This window comes from Drosophila mojavensis, unplaced genomic scaffold, assembly GCF_018153725.1.
Source record: "Drosophila mojavensis isolate 15081-1352.22 unplaced genomic scaffold, ASM1815372v1 contig_136, whole genome shotgun sequence".
NCBI lineage: Eukaryota > Metazoa > Arthropoda > Insecta > Diptera > Drosophilidae > Drosophila > Drosophila mojavensis.
Window position 1 is genome coordinate 18,723,008 of NW_025318667.1, and position 20,797 is coordinate 18,743,804.

The following is a 20,797-nucleotide window of genomic DNA, read 5'->3' on the forward strand; positions in this document are numbered from 1 at the left end:
TTTCCTAAAAATTTCTTTCAGAAGCAACCGTGTGAACCAACTGCGGAAAATTTGCAGAAAGCAATAAATCGTGATTCACTCGCATTTGGAATGAAGGAAGCAGCCCAGCAGCTAAATTTATCTGATGATAACATAAAGATGATGCAAATGCAAGGAATTAAGCCGGAAGCTGGGGCTATTGACTCAAATAGACCAGAAGTTTCCTATGCAGGCGCGTATAGGCCAGTTCTTCAAGCTTCTCAAGAGGTAAGGGTTTTTATAGCCTATTAATTTTATTACTTCGAATTTTTGACAGATAAATCCAAGTCAAAAAAAAAAAAAAAAAAAAAACACGCACAAATTAATTTAATCATTTGGAACTTTTGACAGATAAATCCAAGTATGTCAGAAAAACACTAATTTATGTAATCATCATCATTTTTCGACAGATACAATCAAGTAAGTCAGAAAAAACAAAAATGGCTGAATTCATGGAAATTGAAAATACAGCCTGCATAAATGTTACAAAGGATAGACATGAAAATGAGGCAGCCGGATCGGAAGACGGCTTAATGATGATACAGCAGTTAATGGTATTACAGCAGCCCAAGGAAGAATTGAGAAATCAGAATAAATTGGATCAGCTTGCAGTCATGAAATATAAAGAGAGGAATAAAAAAAGGTATATGGAAAAACAAGAGCGAAAAACTAAGAAGCTGCTACAGGTAAGCATATAAGCATATATAGGCTTAGCTAGGGTAGCGAGTCGAAAATATATATAATTTTATTTCACGCGATGACACACAATGATGAAAAAATTAAATCAATTTTTCGTATCACAGCAAATTCAAAGTAAATCTCAAAACTTGCTGGGAAATCAATTAAAGATTGAAAGCGGCGAATTGAATATGCCTCCTCCGTTTATTCCAATAGATGAAGACAATATAGCTTCAATCGACATCGATACTTTGCAAGCGTTTAAGGCGAATTTAGAAAAACAACTTGAGATTATTGATCAGAGCAGTTCTGACATAGCCTCACCACAATCTACGCATAGCAACACGCCGGTGGTAAGGATAGTTTTCGTCATAATAATACATAATACATATTCAAGTCACGAACTGCTATGCTCATTAACAGAAAGTTGTTCTCGAATCAAAGCCGTTAACAAACGATTATGATGAAAATGTCAGAGAATACCCTGATTATATGCGAGGATCGAACTCACAAGGCTATGAAGTTTTGTGTGAAGAAAAGCCATCCTTAACTGCTGAGAACTATGCATCAAAAACAAACACAAGTGCCGAAAATATTGTATCGGGGGTAAGGCTTCTAGAAACTGAGTCAAAAAGCAATTACAATTAGATTAATCGTTATTATTCTCTTGTGCAGCAAATAGTCCAAGATGTTAAACCATGCGAGACTGAAGCGACCCGTCAATGGGGAAGTCCCGGAAGCACATCACAAATAATAGAAGCTCCTCAAGCATGTTTAGATGCATCATTTGATTCATCTGACTTCAATCTAACTTCAATCGAATCGAACTTGACCGGACCTCAGAATAGTAACAACTTTGAAGCCGGACATAAACAAGGAGAAAATAGCAAAGAACCCCAATTAAGTCAATTTGAGATTGCTAAGGTAACACCTGCATACAACTCAATTCCTTTACTAACTAAGCTTAACGTGTATATCCTTGTTTTTACAATGGTATCCATCAGCAAACCCGTCTTAGGAATATTCAGAAATTGAAGAGCCTCAAAATGTTTGTTGGACAATCTGAAAATGAAGGCATACAAAATTACTATATGACGGTACGATATAAAATGTCAAAAGCGAATGAATACATATGTATATAAGTACGCTTATTACTCATTGTAGGATATTATTCATCAAGATTTTCCGTATGAAGAAGAGACAAATGAAAATAGAACCTCATTTTTTGAGAAGTACAGATTTTCAAGTATGAGAGCTTCATCATCTCAACAATATATTAAAAAAGAAAATGTAAGCAAGTTTATCTCACGTGATTCTTGCATTTTCATCTGAAATAAAATATGTTCGTATGTCTTTTCAAAAATAGCAAAGTCCTGGGGAAGAACTAGAAAGTGATCAAGTGGAAATGACTTTTAGCCAACAAGAATCCAGTGATAAACAAAAAGTAAAGAGGATCGAATACAAATGGATATACGATGATACCAAGGAAGTGAATACCGAGAAAGAGCATCAGAAAACAGATATTGCCTTGAAACGTGACAAATTAAGGATACATGAATTAAAGGTAAATAAATTTTAGTATTAATTTTTAATTTTATTAGTTTTGCTTGTCGTCGATAATAGAACGAATAAGAGAGTATAATCATATCAGATTAGGATTAGATTATAATCAGACTCTAGAGGATACAAAGATATTACAACCTATCAAAGATATAACTGAAAAGATAGAAGAAAATATGGACAGTAAGAATAAAAATCTTAAAACCAAACTCTAAACTGACCGTAATAAGAATCAAATTGGATCATATTTAAATATAATGAGATATAGAGGATATGCATTTCTAACTGAAAAGATACGTTTCCCCGATGACACTACAATCGAAGTGGGGCATAAAAAGAAACGCCTAAAAGTCAAGAAAAAATATTTTCTAGTTGATGATTTTTTAATAATGTATGAAACAGAAAATTTAATTATATAAACATATTATATTCTAGCATTCTGATGATGATGATGCCGATGATGACGATGTTGCCGATGATCATGACGATGTCGATATAAAACCAGATATGCAAACATTGGTAACTTGAACTAAATATTCCTACATCTACCTATATAAGTGAATTTAATAATACCACTCAGAGCCACGTTCAATCTTTGAGCAACGAGGGGTCCGCCTCAGCAGCTAAGGAGCCAATAGAAGACAACCCACCTAAGGCTAAGAGAAGTCAAACTCAGGAAGGAGATGTGGTAAAACTGGAGACATCTTCAGGATGCAGAATTCCAATGGACAACATGGTATATACCTGTTGGTGGTAAATGAAAGTTTAATACTTGGCGAAACTTAGTAAAAAATGGAAATAATATATATTTCCAGGATAGGCAAATAAATCGCCAGTCGGTTACTGAAAATATGGAACAATATCCAATCAAGAGCGAAAATTCCCCGAAGTCCGAGTTTCAGATTAAACAGTATGAAGATGAGGATGAAGCTAAGAAATTTTCAGAACATAGATATATTTCAACTACTGTAAAGGTAAATCAGATAACGAATGCATTTAGTTATTTATCTTAACTTATACCATGCTTTCTATCAGCCTGAAAAGGTAAACGCGAAGGAGATCGCGAATAAAACTAAATTGATTGAAGAGCAACAAATTCAACGGGACGGAAATATAACGCCGAACAATACTGATATTAGGGAAACTCCTGATAAGAAACCACGTTGGAGGATTCCAAAGAAACGCAAAGCTGAGAGCAGCACTCAGGCGGAAGAGCAACAAATTCAACCGGACGGAAATCTAGCGCCGAACAATGATGATATTAGGGAAACTCCTGATAAGAAACCACGTTGGAGAATTCCAAAGAAACGCAAAGCTGAGAGCAGCACTCAGGCGGAGCATGAGTATAATGCAGAGCGCTATGAGCGTAACCCTAACTCTAGGGAAGCAATGGAAATGACGGAACATTATCAGAAACATATGAAAAGAGAAATAACAAATTATGGAGATGTTAGTGATATTACAGAAAGCCAGCCAAACCGAAGATTTCATCGGGTGCCAAACCAATATGAATGGACCTCGGCCGAAGTGGCCCTTCAAGAGAAGATGCGTCATATGTATGCATACCAATATGCAGCACCAAAATTTGCACCACATCAATATGTGCCGCAGTACGCTGCGGATCAATTCGTACCGCGATATATACCGCAGCATCATGTCCGGCATCGAAATGCTGCGCATCAATATGCACCACGCCCATTTGCACCACACCAATATGCACCACACCAATATGCACCACACCCATTAGCACCACACCAATATGCACTACACCAATATGCACCACGCCAATATGCACCACGCCCATTTGCACCACACGAATATGCACCACGCCCATTTCCACCACACGAATATGCACCACACGAATATGCACCACACCAGCATGCACCACACCAATATGTACCACACCAGCATGCACCACAGTATTATATACCAAGAAGGCCACCTATACCGAGAGACCAAGCTCCCACAGTGGAAGGATATAAGGATTGGGAGCCTTCAGTTGCTGCTCACCAATATCAAGGCTATAGGGACAGATCGTACCGGACGAGGGGATATGAAGTGAAGCAACCGTTAGTTAACGAACAAAGAGATCTAGCTGTGGAAAGATCGATCAAGACGGAACGCTATGATCGCAGGCAGCCATCAGCTCCCGTCCCGAAATATCAAGATGGCAATCTGGAAATATCCTATAAAACGGAAAGCCATGAGCCTAGACAGCCATCAGTTACCGAAAAGATAGAGCCAGCTGGCAATCTGGAAAGATACAATAAGGCGGAAAATCATAAACAGAGAGAGCTACACAATCTGGAAAGATCCTGTACGAGGGAAAGTCATGAGAATAAACAGATAGAGCCAGGAGGCAGTGTGGAAAGATCCTATAAGGCAGAAAGTCATGATAATAAACAGAGAGAGCTAGCTGGCAATCTGGAAAGATCCTATAAGACTAAAAGTCATGGGGCTAAACAGAGAGAGCTAGCTGGCAATCTGGAAAAATCCTGTACGATGGAAAGTCATGAGAATAAACAGAAAGAACCAGGAGGCAGTGTGGAAAGATCCTATAAGGCAGAAAGTCATGATAATAAACAGAGAGAGCTAGCTGGCAATCTGGAAAGATCCTGTACGATGGAAAGTCATGGGAATAAACAGAAAGAGCTAGCTGGCAATCTGGAAAGATCCTGTACGATGGAAAGTCATGAGAATAAACAGAAAGAGCTAGCTGGCAATCTGGAAAGATCCTATAAGACTAAAAGTCATGGGGCTAAACAGAGAGAGCTAGCTGGCAATCTGGAAAAATCCTGTACGATGGAAAGTCATGAGAATAAACAGAAAGAGCCAGGAGGCAGTGTGGAAAGATCCTATAAGACTAAAAGTCATGAGCCTAAACAGAGAGAGCTAGCTGGCAATCTGGAAAGATCCTGTACGATGGAAAGTCATGAGAATAAACAGAAAGAGCCAGGAGGCAGTGTGGAAAGATCCTATAAGGCAGAAAGTCATAAGAATAAACAGAGAGAGCCAGCTGGCAGTGTGGAAAGATCCTATAAGGCAAAAAGTCATGATAATAAACAGAGAGAGCTAGCTGGCAATCTGGAAAAATCCTGTACGATGGAAAGTCATGAGAATAAACAGAAAGAACCAGGAGGCAGTGTGGAAAGATCCTATAAGACTAAAAGTCATGGGGCTAAACAGAGAGAGCTAGCTGGCAATCTGGAAAGATCCTGTACGATGGAAAGTCATGAGAATAAACAGAAAGAACCAGGAGGCAGTGTGGAGAAATCCTATATGACGGAAAGTCATGAGTCTAAAAAGAGAGAGCTAGCTGGCAATCTGGAAAAATCCTGTTCGATGCAATGTCATGAGAATAAACAGAGAGAGCCAGCTGGCAGTGTGGAAAGATCCTATAAGGCAGAAAGTCATAAGAATAAACAGAGAGAGCCAGCTGGCAGTGTGGAAAGATCCTATAAGGCACAAAATCCTGAACCTGAACAGAGAGAGCTAGCTTGCAATCTGGAAAGATCCTATATGACGGAAAGTCATGAGAATAAAGAGAGAGAGCCAGCTGGCAGTTTGGAAAGATCCTATAAGGCAGAAAGTCCTGAACCTAAACAGAGAGAGCTAGCTGGCAATCTGGAAAGATCCTATATGACGGAAAGTCATGAGTCTAAAAAGAGAGAGCTAGCTGGCAGTGTGGAGAGATCCTATATGACGGAAAGTCATGAGAATAAAGAGAGAGAGCCAGCTGGCAGTGTGGAGAGATCCTATAATGCAGAAAGTCCTGAACCTGAACAGAGAGAGCTAGCTTGCAATCTGGAAAGATCCTATATGACGGAAAGTCATGAGAATAAAGAGAGAGAGCCAGCTGGCAGTTTGGAAAGATCCTGTACGATGGAAAGTCATGAGAATAAACAGAAAGAGCCAGGAGGCAGTGTGGAAAGATCCTATAAGGCAAAAAGTCATGATAATAAACAGAGAGAGCTAGCTGACAATCTGGAAAGATCCTATAAGACTAAAAGTCATGGGGCTAAACAGAGAGAGCTAGCTGGCAATCTGGAAAGATCCTGTACGATGGAAAGTCATGAGAATAAACAGAAAGAGCCAGGAGGCAGTGTGGAGAAATCCTATATGACGGAAAGTCATGAGTCTAAAAAGAGAGAGCTAGCTGGCAATCTGGAAAAATCCTGTACGATGCAATGTCATGAGAATAAAGAGAGAGAGCCAGCTGGCAGTGTGGAAAGATCCTATGAGGCAGAAAGTCATGAGAATAAACAGAGAGAGCCAGCTGGCAGTGTGGAAAGATCCTATAAGGCAGAAAGTCCTGAACCTGAACAGAGAGAGCTAGCTTGCAATCTGGAAAGATCCTATATGACGGAAAGTCATGAGAATAAAGAGAGAGAGCCAGCTGGCAGTGTGGAGAGATCCTATATGACGGAAAGTCATGAGAATAAAGAGAGAGAGCCAGCTGGCAGTGTGGAGAGATCCTATATGACGGAAAGTCATGAGAATAAAGAGAGAGAGCCAGCTGGCAGTGTGGAGAGATCCTATAATGAAGAAAGTCCTGAACCTAAACAGAGAGAGCTAGCTGGCAATCTGGAAAGATCCTATATGACGGAAAGTCATGAGAATAAAGAGAGAGAGCCAGCTGGCAGTGTGGAGAGATCCTATAATGCAGAAAGTCCTGAACCTGAACAGAGAGAGCTAGCTTGCAATCTGGAAAGATCCTATATGACGGAAAGTCATGAGAATAAAGAGAGAGAGCCAGCTGGCAGTTTGGAAAGATCCTATATGACGGAAGGTCATGAGTCTAAAAAGAGAGAGCTAGCTGGCAATCTGGAAAAATCCTGTACGACGGAATGTCATGAGAATAAAGAGAGAGACCCAGCTGGCAGTGTGGAAAGATTCTATAAGGCAGAAAGTCATGAGAATAAACAGAGAGACCCAGCTGGCAGTGTGGAAAAATCCTATAAGGCAGAAAGTCCTGAACCCAAACAGAGAGAGCTAGCTGGCAATCTGGAAAGATCCTATATGATGGAAAGTCATGAGAATAAACAGAGAGAGCTAGCTGGCAGTGGGGAAAGATCGTTCAAGGGATCATGTTTACCGAAAGCTTCCGTTGAGAGTAACCCAACTCTAAAAGAACAATATGTTTTAAAGAACTCGCAACTCACAGCACATCCGTTGCCTAAACAGCCTGAAAGCAAAGTAGACAAAAACTGCGAGGCTCAAAACAAAAATAATATGGAGAGTACATTATCTGAAAAACAAGGAACGCACGAGATTCTTCCCCTTCAGGCAGCAGTGCAGCAAACGCGCGTTGGTGACATAAAAATAGCAGAGCTTGAATCAACGGCAAGAAAAGTTACTCTATCGTCAGATAATATGAACATTCCGGAAAGTTCAGCCAAGGAAAAGGTAGAGCAAATACAAAAAGTCAAGAAGTTGCATGTGCCCAGCTCGAGATTTTGGAGATTCATATCAACCAGAACCGACAATCGGAAACAAAATAATAATGTTCAGGTTGAAAATAGGACCTTAGACTCCCTAAAAACTGCGCAACAGGAGACTACACAGCCAGAAAATCTCTCTCAAGCGACAAAGGAAAACATAACGCCTAGCTTCAAAATTGGACAACTCGAGTCGAAACTTGACTCGCAAAATACAGCGAGAGGTGAGGTTGAAAAAGATTTAAAAAGGAAAATTACAACTGAAAATTCTGAGATATATTCGATTGAGATTTTGGAGTTGCCACCATATAAGAAATCAAAGTTGGCTCCAAATAATTTACAGCAAACAAGTGTTAAGCCATTGGCCAACACCAAACGATTACAGAAAAAAGGAGAAAATATTACTCAGAAGCAATTTTTCCCGGAATTCAATGTGAATCAAATAAGCGCTCTCATTGACAAAAGGCCACTATGCGAAAAGGTTGCGCCCACTCCAGAGAATGTGCTTGAAAATCGAATCAAGCAAATTGAAGAGCCCAGACAAAATAAGGACCTGTATGGTGCTGCGAGAAGGGAATTGTGTGCAGCCTCAAATACGAATCCCTTTATAAAGCCTTGTGAGGGAAATGTTGCAGACAAGGCGTGCCCTAAAAAGCCAGCGAAATATTTAATAACTATGACCAAAGATGGGGATATAGAAATAAGGTATAATAGAGAAGCGAATTCGATACCGAATGGAAGCTCGGACGTTTTGCTAACCACGGCTGATACTACTGATCTGCCTAATCCGATATCGCCTGAGTCCCCATTAGATCAATTTTGGGCATTGTTGGAGGGTAAAGGCGAGGTGGACACGTCACATCCGGATGAAAACCCATTCGAAAAGTTCTGGCCCTATTTGGATCATAACTACGACATGGATGTCAGTAGAAGGAAAACGATCTTCAAATGGGATGAAAAGACAATAGAAGCATTTCGGCGATACATGGACGCAGCCTGCAAGCCGCCATCCTTCATGATAAGGGCCACTATACATCAGATTAATGCATTTTTCTCGGCACTTGCGTTTTTGGACACCGACATCGAGCGACACAGGGAGAAGGATCAGCATAGCAGACAAACGCAGCCGGGTAATCAGCAAAATATGGGCGGGATAACAACGGATTCGGATTTGCATGAAACCCCCTATAATCTACTTAAGTCATGTTTAAATTCTGGCAACGATCGGTCGCCGGCAGATCAACGTAAGATCGAGGCTAAGTTGGGTTGGGATGACAGCTCACGCGACTCATTATTATCATTCCTGTCAGCTGTGGAGCCCAGCAACAACGAATCCGCGTGTGGCCAACCTAAGAAGAAGCCGATGTTGAAAGCAAATGCTAGTAACGTCAGGAAACGCTTCTCAATTAATCAATCTAAGCCAGAACCGTATGAGGTAATATTGCTAAACTTTTGCTATCGTGCCAGATTTTCATTTTATTTGATTAGGTCGGCCCAAAGATCAGTAAGCTCTCACTCAACCCGCCAAAGCCGTCCAGTCACATTGTACCGAACAGACCCCTAACAGCGGTAAGAATGCCAACAGATCTAGGAAATTAATATTAATTTGTATTTAAATAGGCTTCGCTGAATCAAACCCAACCAAGTCGTGCAGTTCAAGCAGATGGAAGATTACCCATAGACAATAAGTTCGTTGCCAAAAATGAGCTCTCCATGCCCCAAAAGGTAAATACCTAACAGATTGACTATCCAATCATTCAAGACCTAATTTGACATAATTCCTTAAAATGTTTCAGTCTGTTTCACAGCCCATGCCCAAAGCTCAGCAAAATCCCCTAGCGCAAATAACTCCAATGAAAGCCAAGCACCCATATGACATGCCTGAGATCTAATACAGTATCAACTTGAGATACTAGTGCCCTGCTATTAATCGGTACACTCCACTTACTTGATTAGCCCATGCCGAACATCGTTATGCTTACAAATCCTCTTGGGGTGACAAGGCCTGTAAAGTAAACTCTTGCTAGCAAGTCGTTGACGGTGGTAAGAAATTAATGTGGATTAGTCATAAATACGCTAATTCCTATTAAAATAGCCCCAGAGCAATGAAGCGCCGGCAACGACAGACACGCAAACATTTAAAACAAAGTCCACAGCCAAAAAACAGATGCCAATAGCAAATAAGGCAGGTTAAAGTCGCAATAGAAATGGAATCGCAAATGGAATCTAATCAGGGATAATTAATAGGCTGAAATATATAAATATTTCTTTGCAATTAACAGTTATTGGAAGTCAAATGAAGATAGCACAAACAGATAAAAAAAAGTCGGCGGTATCCACGCTAGCGCCAGCGGTAAGAAAGCTCAGATTGTTATAGATAACGACACATTTTCATCTGCACTCAACAGGGACTTAATTTCCCTTCAATTTTCCAGGGAACGCACAATCTCATTCTCCAGGAATTAAGTTATCTTCCATTCCAGAGAACACACATTTTAATTTGCACACTACAGGGACTTAGTTCCCTTCAATTTTTGATAGCTGAAGAGGCTCCACAAATGCTGCACCAAGACTCGGGTTGAGCGAGTCGATACCTCCAGCAACAATTATATATATCGGTGGGATTTAGCACGGACCCAGTAAGTGTTAGTGCTCATAATAAAAAACTAATGCTAACTACATATATCTCAGTTTGATATACAGATAAGCTCCGATAGTAACTTACCGAAATACGCCATCTATGCACTATATGGAATTATATTCACAATCAGCAAATAGATTCCAAGTTCAACTGCAAACACATATAGCAAACCAAATATATTCACTCAACGAGCTGTATGCGCAAGGTACGTATAAGTCGGATAATTGATAACTGATTCAAAGCTTCAATCTTTTTAGAGAAGACTCAACACGCATACTGAACGAGTTGGAGGATCCACCGGATATTCGTACTATCGCTTTCACACACTGTTCACACTTAACGGTGTCATCGGCATTCATGCTCTCATCGATTGTTATACGCTTTATCCATGTGAGCATCAAGAACGATGGCCAGAAAATCTATTTCCTTCACGCATCGAGCTATCATTCTTTCTCAACAAAATCTATGCCCAGGTGCTGAAGGTGAAGAGAGGACGTTGTACCGGTGTTGAAGTTGGTCAGCTTAAGGCGCCGCACATAGTGCCCACTGAACTTTGCTCGCTCTACCTGGTACGCTCTCTGTTCTCTAACTCGACGATCAATTAGTAAAGTAACGAATCTCTCTCCGATTTCCGATTGCTCTCGCCTCTAACTTCAGGCACACGACTTCTGTCTTCCACATTCTGCGCAAGAAACGCACACACACTAACTATCTCAAACGCAAGAGATGCCAACGAAGGCGCCAAACTATCCCAACTAGATCAATCGAGTCAGCATCCTACCAAATACAATTTCCCAAGTCCACACCGAGCTCAGCTTGCAACACAGCTCGCCATGTTAAGGTCTACCCCATAGCAGCCGAGTCCTTCTGAGAGTTAAAATACGCCGAAATCTCAACTGCGCCTCAATTGCTCGCATTTATATTTGGCCTGCGGACAACATCGTCTCCGGCCGGATGTTCACTGATGATCATCGAAGAAGGGCGAATCGTGGGCCTGTTCATACCAGAGTGGACCTATCAGCCTCTTGTGATCGAATTGTCTTCAAGGCAAAGAATTATCCCACGGATAATATTTAACACTAAACACATTTAGCAGTCACATAGCTGAGACTGACTCTCCATTTCCTTTGGCATCGAGATCAAGAATTATCTCCCTGATAATATTTAACAAACTAATAGTCATATGGCTAATACATACCTGAGACTTGCTTTCCATTTTCTTCTTTTATGGCATATTATTATCCCATATATTACAATTATTTATTATTTTATATTTGCATATCAATGTGATATATGATATCAAGACTAGCTTATAGAACACACAACTGGCTGCAGAGGACTTTGTCTACAATTAGTTATATTTCACACACATTTGTAAATAAACTCGATTTGATATTTTTATACTGACTCCATTTGAATAAATTGTTCTTTTCACTGCTATTAATAGCGGATCCTATTTGCGTCAATTAATAAGTCGCTTTTCTCAATCTTCATTTTGCTCATTTTCGCTTTCCCAAAATAAAATAATTCCACTTGATGAGCTCGCAATTTGTCGCTTGACCGCCAGGTGGCGCCCAACAGCTTAATTACAGGCCGAGCAATTGAATTTGTACTCGAAAAGCACTTGATGCGCCCACTTCGTGATGGGCGTGGCACGGCTCATTGCCACAAATTGCCGGCGATGCTGAGCGTGCCGTAACGCCCCATTAGCAAGGCGTCCGGCATAGTCAATATGCATATACATACATATATATATATATATCTGCCTGTATCTGTAGCTGTACATCTAGAGATAAGTGCTTCTAGATACAGCGCCAAACACATTAAAATTCAGCCTTCAATTTCGGAATCAATAAGCAAAAGTGCCACACCTACCCATAACAACAACAAGCAACAACGAAAAACAACGAATAACAACAAACAACAACAATAGCTCACGCCCCCCGATGCAAAGATTTCGGTGTAGATTATTTGACATTTTGTTAGGAACTGAGCCGTGGGGAGTGTATTTCGGTTTCGTATTGAAGCGAATGAACGTGACTATATCTTTTCAAAATTCCAAAATAATTTTCTATGTAAATGTTCAAAGTTCACAATATATATTTTTAAATCCAAATCTAATAAAAAAGCATAAGAAATATAAGAAATAAGTTTACAATTCTGCATTTTGTTTTCTTTTTATTCCAATCGGCAGACCTAATGACGAGTTCCCAAATTTGTTTATTTTCCATATCAAATATTCTTTAAAATTCAATATATGTATGTCTAACATACCTTATCATTCTATATGCTAACTGGTTTTTATCTCACATAAGTCTTAGTTTAAGCTTTACTAAGCAGCTCAGATTTGATTTATTTTTTATTTGGAGTTTGGAGATAATATGAAATCAAAACTAACTTAGTTTTTAAAGTATTTGCCACAGAGCTCTTCGGCTTGAGTTAGATCCATCTGGCAACCCTATATCTTTTGACAGGACGAGCACAATACAAGCTCAAGGCGGCCATTTGAGAGATATCATATTCAAAAAGTGATGTCAATAAACCCACTTGAGCCAAAGAAAATGATTATCATCGTCAACATAAAAAAATTGTGTTTTTCTTTGATAAAAAAAAAAAAAAACCTAAAAAAAAACCAAACTGAATGTGGACAACCTTTATGGTTGCCAGATCCGTCGCAATGGACAGCCCTTTAAAGTTCAGAGGATTCTATATCAAGGCTTTTTAGGCCATTTTAAGTATTTAGTACGCTCCTATGAATATGTAACATATATTCTATTTCTATATACAGTTGAGTCCGATTATAACGACTTCGCTTGTAGCGTCCCTTGAGTGTCGCTATAACTGGATTCTGCTGTAATTTAACATCGAGTGTTGTTCCTTTTCGCCCTGTCTCCTCTCACTGCCCTTTGCAACAGTTGCTCTGTATATCCTCAAGTCAATCGATATCTATAAATCTATTTTCACATAGCTCCCATATCTTATCTAAGGCATTATTTATTCAACAATTCAAATTTCAATGTTAAATGTTAGGGTATCTCCACTTCGTTCTTGCCCACGCATCTCTGCCTCTTCTACCTTTTTTTTTTTTTTTTTTTTTTTTTGTCATACTCTGTATTATTCCATGAATAGAATTGGATAGAATCGTTTAGGCCGCTAGACACGCCCACAAATGATACCCACAACGTGACGGTGTGTGGGTATCTGAATGTGTGTGTGTGTATTAATTTGTTGTGAAATTTTGTGCATTTATTTATTGTGGGTTTTTGTATTGTAGTACACACATACACACACACAAACATACGTGTATGTCTGTTATATGCATGTATGTATTCATATAGACTTTTTTCTACTTTGCCTTGAGGCGACTGCTCTAGGCTCTGGACCTGGCTCTGGCTCTGGCTCTAGCTCTGGGTCTGGGTGACGGCTTTTATGGCTAACAAGATTAGGAATATGAAGGTTTTTTGTACTTTTTTTCTTACTTGTGCTTCTTCTTCTTTAATGCGAAATAGCGTTTTAAAATCATTTCTTGAACAGCATTAAAATGAAAAAAGAAAATAGAATATTTTATTGTTAAATTTCTTATTTTCTTAAACAAATATATATATATATATATTTTACTCAATTTTTACACATTTATTTTACATTCATTTTCTTAATTAATTAAGAAAGAAATGGAAACTCAACGGTGACAAAGAGACAAATATATAGAAAAACAGAGAAAGAAAGGATGAATACATAGTAATCGAAAGACAGAGGAAGAGACAGAGACTGACAGAGAGACGGAGAGAGAGAGCTAGAAATGAAAAACAAAAATAGTGAACAGAAGAGAGAGATTGAGTATGAGATATATATTATATGAAATATTTCATTGCACTTATCATCATAATGATCTCTCTTGATCGAGTCGTTGCGGTAGCAGCAATAAAGCGAATTTTCTGACCCAGATTTACACAGCTTTATAGAGTATTTGGCAGTCAGTTAAGGCCAAAGGCGGTGCCTCAACTTGAACATTTATCTTTGTAAACAGTTTTCCATTCAGCGTTAAGTCGACTTCTGATGCCATTTACAGACACTTTTGGCGCACACAAAGAAAACTCATCTGTCTGTGAGTGACACATAAGAACAATGACTGCTCAAATTATTAACATTTGCCCATCAATTTGAATATTGTGTGCACTTTAAGGGACCTGGGAAGAGCAAGACTTACCCGACAATGTTTATATTCTAACTGAACTTATTATGCACATTTTAGGTCAATTGGATCAAGCTTTTTAGTTATGCTTAAACAACTAGACAATAGGAATAGCAAATCATTTATCGTTGAATGCGTAATAAACTGATATCCCTCTTTTTCTCTATAGCCCTCATACATTTATCTTGATTTTGCTAGCGGCGAGCATATGAACGGACGGACAGGCAGCACTCGAGTCAACTCAAATTGATCGGGAATAAATATATATACATACATACTTACTTGTACATATCGTATCGTTAACATAATTGGGAGTGCTACTGTAAAGTTAACAGTCTACTGTTACAGCAATGCCAGTGCACTGTTATAAAGGTAGCTGTTGCTGAACATAGTTTCAGAGAGAGAGAGAGAGAAAGATAGCTGTTGCTGAACATAGTTCCAGCTGTAGTTGAGTGAGATTTTTTGATTCTAAGTGGATTCTAAGTGGACGTAGACAAGCGAATTATTTATTAGGCGAGCATACTGACGACTATATAAGTAGATATATATCTATACTCTTAAGTAATTTAGTGCAACTTAAAGTGTTCTATCTGAATTTTATCAACTTGGCTAACTTGACTTATAAAGATTTCAATTCAGGATCTGTTTCTTAAGGAAGCTTTTCATTCATTTACATTCATTGCATTTATGAAAGTAAACTCTATCTTGATTCTCCAAGGCTATAAGAACGTCAAAGCTTTACCAACCACTCTCTGTAAATGCCACACTAATTAAGTTAAAACTTAATATATTAAAATAGCTAGCTTAGTTGCTAAAAACTAAAAAGTTGTTCAGGCTAATTGAATATGCGCAGAAAATTGCGCTTAAATGCAGCAATTAGTTGCAGCACTCAAAAATCGCAGCTGTTGAAAGTTTCATAAATTTTCTTGGCTTGGGCAATGCTGCGTATACGCAACGTGGCCAAAGGCGCCCGCTACCAGTTACCAATCGCCAATAGCCAATAGCCGATTGCCAGTTAGCGATAGCTAGTCGCCCAGGAAATGTCAAAGCTTATCAGGCGAACTTATCGGGCCCAGACAGACCGAGTCAAGCTGGAATTAAGTTTGCTCAGTTTGCTCGAATTGTGAATTGCAGCTCAATTGCTGACGCCTTATGTAAAACGCGATGCGATTAAGCGACAAATCACACAACGCATTAATAATTGTGCAGGCCGAGCCACCCGGCCACCATGCACCATGTTGCATGACCATTGGGTGCGTGAGACCAACCGACGCAGTTTTTATACACTTACCTGATAAGCTCTTAGATATTGAATACGAATTTTGCTTAGCTGCAAACATTTTTCAAATTTTTTCAAAATTATTATAATTTAATTTAATTTAATTTAAACTGCTTTATTTAATTTAAACAGTTGTATCAGTCAAAGCTGCTATCCAATAAGAATTTACTTCTGTCAACGATTTGGCGCTGTTAACGATCTGCTCTGTTCGCTGTTAAGAGAGTCAGACCATCAGTCAAGTGTGTGCTCTGCTATTGTAGCCCACCAATGAAAAGATGCTCAACCACTGTTAACAGACACTAACTCAATTACTCTAAATTACTCTGCAAAGTTCTGCTTACGATCTGATCTGCTAATGCTATAATCTATTACGATGCTGCTCTGCTATGACGCTGCTCTGATTAGGCATTTTTCTGTTGAGGCGCTGCTCTGATTAGGCACTGCTCAGTTGAGGCGCTGCTCATTTCTGTCGCTGTTCTGTTAAGCTCTGTTACGGCTCTGATATGTATAGTTGTGGAATACTGTCCCTTTTAACAGTGTAATTTGCTGTTAATGCTCTCACGCGGCTGATATGCAAATGAGCAAACTCTGCTAACGCCCTGTTTATGAGCACCCTCATGTTAACTTAAATGCAATGCAAGCATATGCATATGTATGTACCCTTATGAATATGTATTATATTTAATTGTTTTCTTAATGTAATTGAACTGCTGAGCACAGTAAACTAGCAGATATTCACATAGCTCTAGGCCAATTAAAGCAGTTAAGAAGCAAAAGTCCATATACACACATACATACATATATTACTTCATTCAATGCATTCAAAGAGTATTCAGCAAAACAATGTGCGGAATGACTTGGCAGCATTGCGGTTTGTTTGAATTGCAACAGTTTCGCGGCAGCGGCCTGATTTCTGAACGGGCTGGGAGGGGCTGTTATTAGTTGAGTTGGGGGCCTTAGGCGTTGTGCGTCGATGCCAAAAACCAATCTCTATGACGTATTGATGTTGTTGTTGTTGTTGTCCATCGGCTGCCATTTAATTAAATTAGTTTCACTTTTACAAATATATATTTGCATTTATAGCCACAATAATTTGGAGACCCGCACTGCACAGCCTCTGAGCAGCCATACAAAGCACGAATCCAAAACAACAACAACAACAACAACAACAATACGACGCAGAAGAAGAAGAACGCAAAAATATAGGAAAAAACCCGTAAAAACATTTCTGATTGGGAATATTTTTGGCCAGCAGCTGCTTAATTGAGTTGCTTTATTAGTTTTTCTTGGCCGAAAAGGCAGTTGGCCGAGAAGCCCACTGGCATGTGCTCGCAATATGCGTCGCTCGTCGACTTGTCCATTCGAATACGCGAATGGTAATTTGGAGGTGAGCCTGAATGGCCTGGACAGAGAGAGAGGGAGAGACAGACAGAGACAAAGAACCACTGCTTGTTGTGTGACCTCTGAAGTGCCCAGGGATTAGCCGATTGTTAATCTTGGTTTGTAAAGTTTATAACCTGTTGCTATAGAAATGTGGATGTTGTTTAGCTTATAGAGTATCGTCAGCCTGATAAATATATGTTTAGTATTACTTATATCGAATCTGTATTTAGGCATTCATATATCCTTCAATTTATGGCTATATATGGATTCTGGAATTATGTTATTAAAATTAAGTTAAGTATCTCTTCATTGACTCTGTAATGTAAGCCATCATGTTAAGTGCCTCATTGAGTGTATTTCTGGTTTTGGAGTAAAGGGGGAAAATAAACAGAAGTAAAACAATTGCCTAATTACGCTATGCATATGTATATATTATCCATACCCACACATAATTCAATTATATTTATAAATAATTATAATTCAATTATATTTATCAATGAGCTACAATTTCTTGAGTGTATATCAAAATCACTATATACGAGGTGTGCTCAAAAAGTATTGCGAAACATGACACAATTAGCATAATCTGATGAGAATTACTTTGAAGCAAAGAAAATAGATAATCATGAAAACATAGATAATTTTTAATGGAATATAAAATTCGAGACTTTTGAATAAATATACCATGAATAACATACCATGAATAACATACCCAGATTTAGCATACCAAGATCTATTTCCAGTATACAATTCAATTCAATTCTCATCATTCCATCATGTCGCTAGCCATCTGTTCTATCTAAACAATCACCTCCCTCACATTTCTATCTATAACATATCCATAACATAACATTAACATGATTGTTCCTATGTTTATTTGTGATTTGCCTCTTAGCTTCTTAGGCACGACGATTTGCTGGCCCATTTGGTTCTAGGGATCCAATAATTCATCATATTTTAGCCAATGAAAGGGCTTCAAGATATTTACCGGCACGCCCTAGCTGCAGGAGCCGCTCACGTGCCACGCCCAAAAATATACATAATCAGCTAACATATGTACGATGCGTGTGTATTGGGGCAGGGACAACGCGACGAGACGCGACGAGACGCGATGTGATGCGATGCGACTCGGCTAGCCGCACTGGCATAAGCGACGGGCGAACGGGCGAACGGGGGAGCCGGTGGAGTCGGTGGAGCCAAAAGGTAGCAGTCGATGGGCTATCCTGCGTGTAGTGGGGCTTACATTGTATAATTTATGAATCGATTTCGTTGAGGAAGCCCCAGCAGCAACAGCTACGATAAGAACAATGACAACGACGACGACGTCAAAGGCGAAGTCAAAGGCATCGCCGTCAGCGTCGACGTCAACGTCGACGTCAACGTCGGCGAGCGTTGAACGAGCCTTCGCGAATGATAACCTTGTTATGTATTCAACGAGCTTACCTAAACACTCGAATGTCTTCGTCTATCGTCAGAGGTCGTACGATAGACGTCTTTTGCTTGTCTACCCCCCATGGCTGCCCCGCCTCCTGCTCATGCTGCGCCTGCTACTGCTCCTGCTGCTCATCGATATGCGTGCCGTTCCCTTCGGCCAGTGCTCCACTTGTGGTCAGCTCGGCGATTGTTGTTATTGGTGCGGCTCCAACTAAAGCCGGCTAACTGTGATTGTGGCGTTAATTACACATACGCCGCGTACGCAGCCATTAAAGCCGTCCACGCGTCTCATTAAAGCCAACCAAAAAATAAGAGAAAAACTAAAATCGTGATTTAAAAAGGCCCAGCCCAGACACGACCACACCAAATGCAATTAAGGTACGATCCGTAACACTTTTAGCTAAATTTCCGAGGCCACAACAGAAGCTGCAACAACAACAACAACAACAAGGCAACAATTGCCTGCTGGCTGCAGACTGCGAGCAATTGCTTTATACTCTATCCGAAAGAAGCATTTCGATATAGCTATAGATATAGATATAGATATAGATATAGATATAGATATAGATATAGATATAGATATAGATATAGATATAGATATAGATATAGATATAGATATAGATATAGATATAGATATAGATATAGATATAGATATAGATATAGATATAGATATAGATATAGATATAGATATAGATATAGATATAGATATAGATATAGATATAGATATAGATATAGATATAGATATAGATATAGATATAGATATAGATATAGATATAGATATATAGATATAGATATAGATATAGATATAGATATAGATATATGGAGAATTAGATTACGGACAGTGTATACAACATGTTGGCTTTGACTGTTACAGCCAGGCTTAAATTTTTGCGCCGGCAACCAAAAAAAGGTGGACTAACTAAGCCGACAACCGCAAAGGCTAGGTGGCAGGTGGCAGGTGGCAGGTGGCAACTGGCTAGTGGCAAGTGGTAAGTGGTTTGGTCAGCGGCAACGCTGCCATTGTTAATATGGTTGTTGTTGTTGTAGCCATTGCTGCTGGTATTGCTGTTGTTGTTGTTTGAGCCGGATCGCTTGCAGGCCACTTCACTTTATTTACAGCTCGTCTAAGCGGCAAGTGCGAAAACAACGCACTGAAATGCTCTCGTTTTTTATGGTTAGCGGTAGCTGATTGAAAAAAAAAAAAAGGAAGAGAAAGAGAAAGAGCAAAGGAAAAACTCGCCCATACGCAGTCGAACATCAGCCAAGCAAGCAAGTGATAAGGCTGAAATGTAACGTTGCGTAAGGCGATGCCCGCCAAATGACCAAATGGCCAAATGGCCAAATGGCTATTGGCCGAGGCACTTGCACTTGCTGTTTGTTAGCCATTTGCCAGCCTCAACTAGTGGCTGCAGAGGTAGCGCAGCTCCTTTTAGAGGCACAACCAGAAGGAAATGGCCGCAAGTGCAGCCAAGTGGCTCGTTAGATGAAGCGGAAATTTAACAGCCACTGAATGAATGTATTACACCTGCCACAAAGAGCCTTTAAAAAATAAATCATCATCAGTTTTAAAAGCAATAATCATAATAATAGTAATAGCAATAGTAATCGTGATAGTAAGAATTATTAATGTAGTCCGCATATTTAAATGTATATCGAATTAACCACCTACATCACATACATATACATATTTAAATATGTACATATGTATGTGCATATATTTACCATTAAAAGAAATGAATTTCTGTATGCTAGTGCGTCATTTGGCAGCTATCTCTACGCCCTGCCCTTGAGTGCATAGTTAATGTGACACGCCCACTGTTTAGCTGGCGTCTGTGCTGGGTGGAAGCTTCTCGGCGTGTCGTTCAAACGGTTGCCGCCAAAACGCTAATGCAGTCGCAACGGCGACGGCGACGGCGACAGCGCTGCCAGCTGCTAATGAAGTTCATCAAAGCTTCAGCTTTGTTTACAAACAACGCAAAAGCTTTCGCCGGCATTGTATTGACGCTCACGCGCTCTCTCTCTCTCTCTTTTCGCTTTCTCTCTTCTCTCTATCTCTAGCAATGTCTTTATTGCGCTCTTTCGCTTGCGGTGTGTGCTTTGCGGCTACGTTGAGAGAGCGCGTGCGCTGCAAACGTCAAAATTGCAATATAAAATGTAAACGAAGGAAAAATTGT

At 39.6% G+C, this 20,797-nt stretch overlaps 1 protein-coding gene across 6 annotated transcripts; it reads left to right on the forward strand.

The window, feature by feature from the left end:
- On the forward strand, nucleotides 1-11,747 carry LOC6584200 (myb-like protein X). Of its 6 annotated transcripts, none has more exons than XM_044011442.1 (20): nucleotides 8-246; nucleotides 429-704; nucleotides 822-1,049; nucleotides 1,120-1,302; nucleotides 1,372-1,620; nucleotides 1,701-1,793; nucleotides 1,861-1,986; nucleotides 2,063-2,260; nucleotides 2,692-2,775; nucleotides 2,837-2,992; nucleotides 3,072-3,230; nucleotides 3,292-9,129; nucleotides 9,183-9,263; nucleotides 9,315-9,419; nucleotides 9,491-9,737; nucleotides 9,790-10,047; nucleotides 10,103-10,333; nucleotides 10,386-10,540; nucleotides 10,593-10,904; nucleotides 10,993-11,747. In XM_044011442.1, the coding sequence occupies exons 1-15, from the start codon at nucleotides 91-93 to the stop codon at nucleotides 9,584-9,586; spliced, it is 8,028 nt and encodes a 2,675-aa protein (XP_043867377.1). In that variant the 5' UTR covers nucleotides 8-90; the 3' UTR covers nucleotides 9,587-9,737; nucleotides 9,790-10,047; nucleotides 10,103-10,333; nucleotides 10,386-10,540; nucleotides 10,593-10,904; nucleotides 10,993-11,747. The 6 variants fall into 6 exon arrangements, with proteins under 6 accessions (XP_043867378.1, XP_043867377.1, XP_032588292.2 ...); XM_032732401.2 differs by having other exon boundaries at nucleotides 10,598-10,904; XM_032732400.2 differs by having other exon boundaries at nucleotides 10,130-10,333.
- The last annotated feature ends 9,050 nt before the right edge of the window (nucleotides 11,748-20,797 follow it).

What these genes read in the sequence shown, in the direction of transcription:
- LOC6584200 (XM_044011442.1), top strand. Translation starts at nt 91, where the DNA reads ATGAAGGAAGCAGCCCAGCAGCTAAATTTATCTGATGATAACATAAAG. An exon ending in TTCTTCAAGCTTCTCAAGAG is followed by an intron (nt 247 to 428) that starts GTAAGGGTTTTT and finishes ATTTTTCGACAG; the next exon opens with ATACAATCAAGTAAGTCAGA. An exon ending in CGCATAGCAACACGCCGGTG is followed by an intron (nt 1,050 to 1,119) that starts GTAAGGATAGTT and finishes GCTCATTAACAG; the next exon opens with AAAGTTGTTCTCGAATCAAA.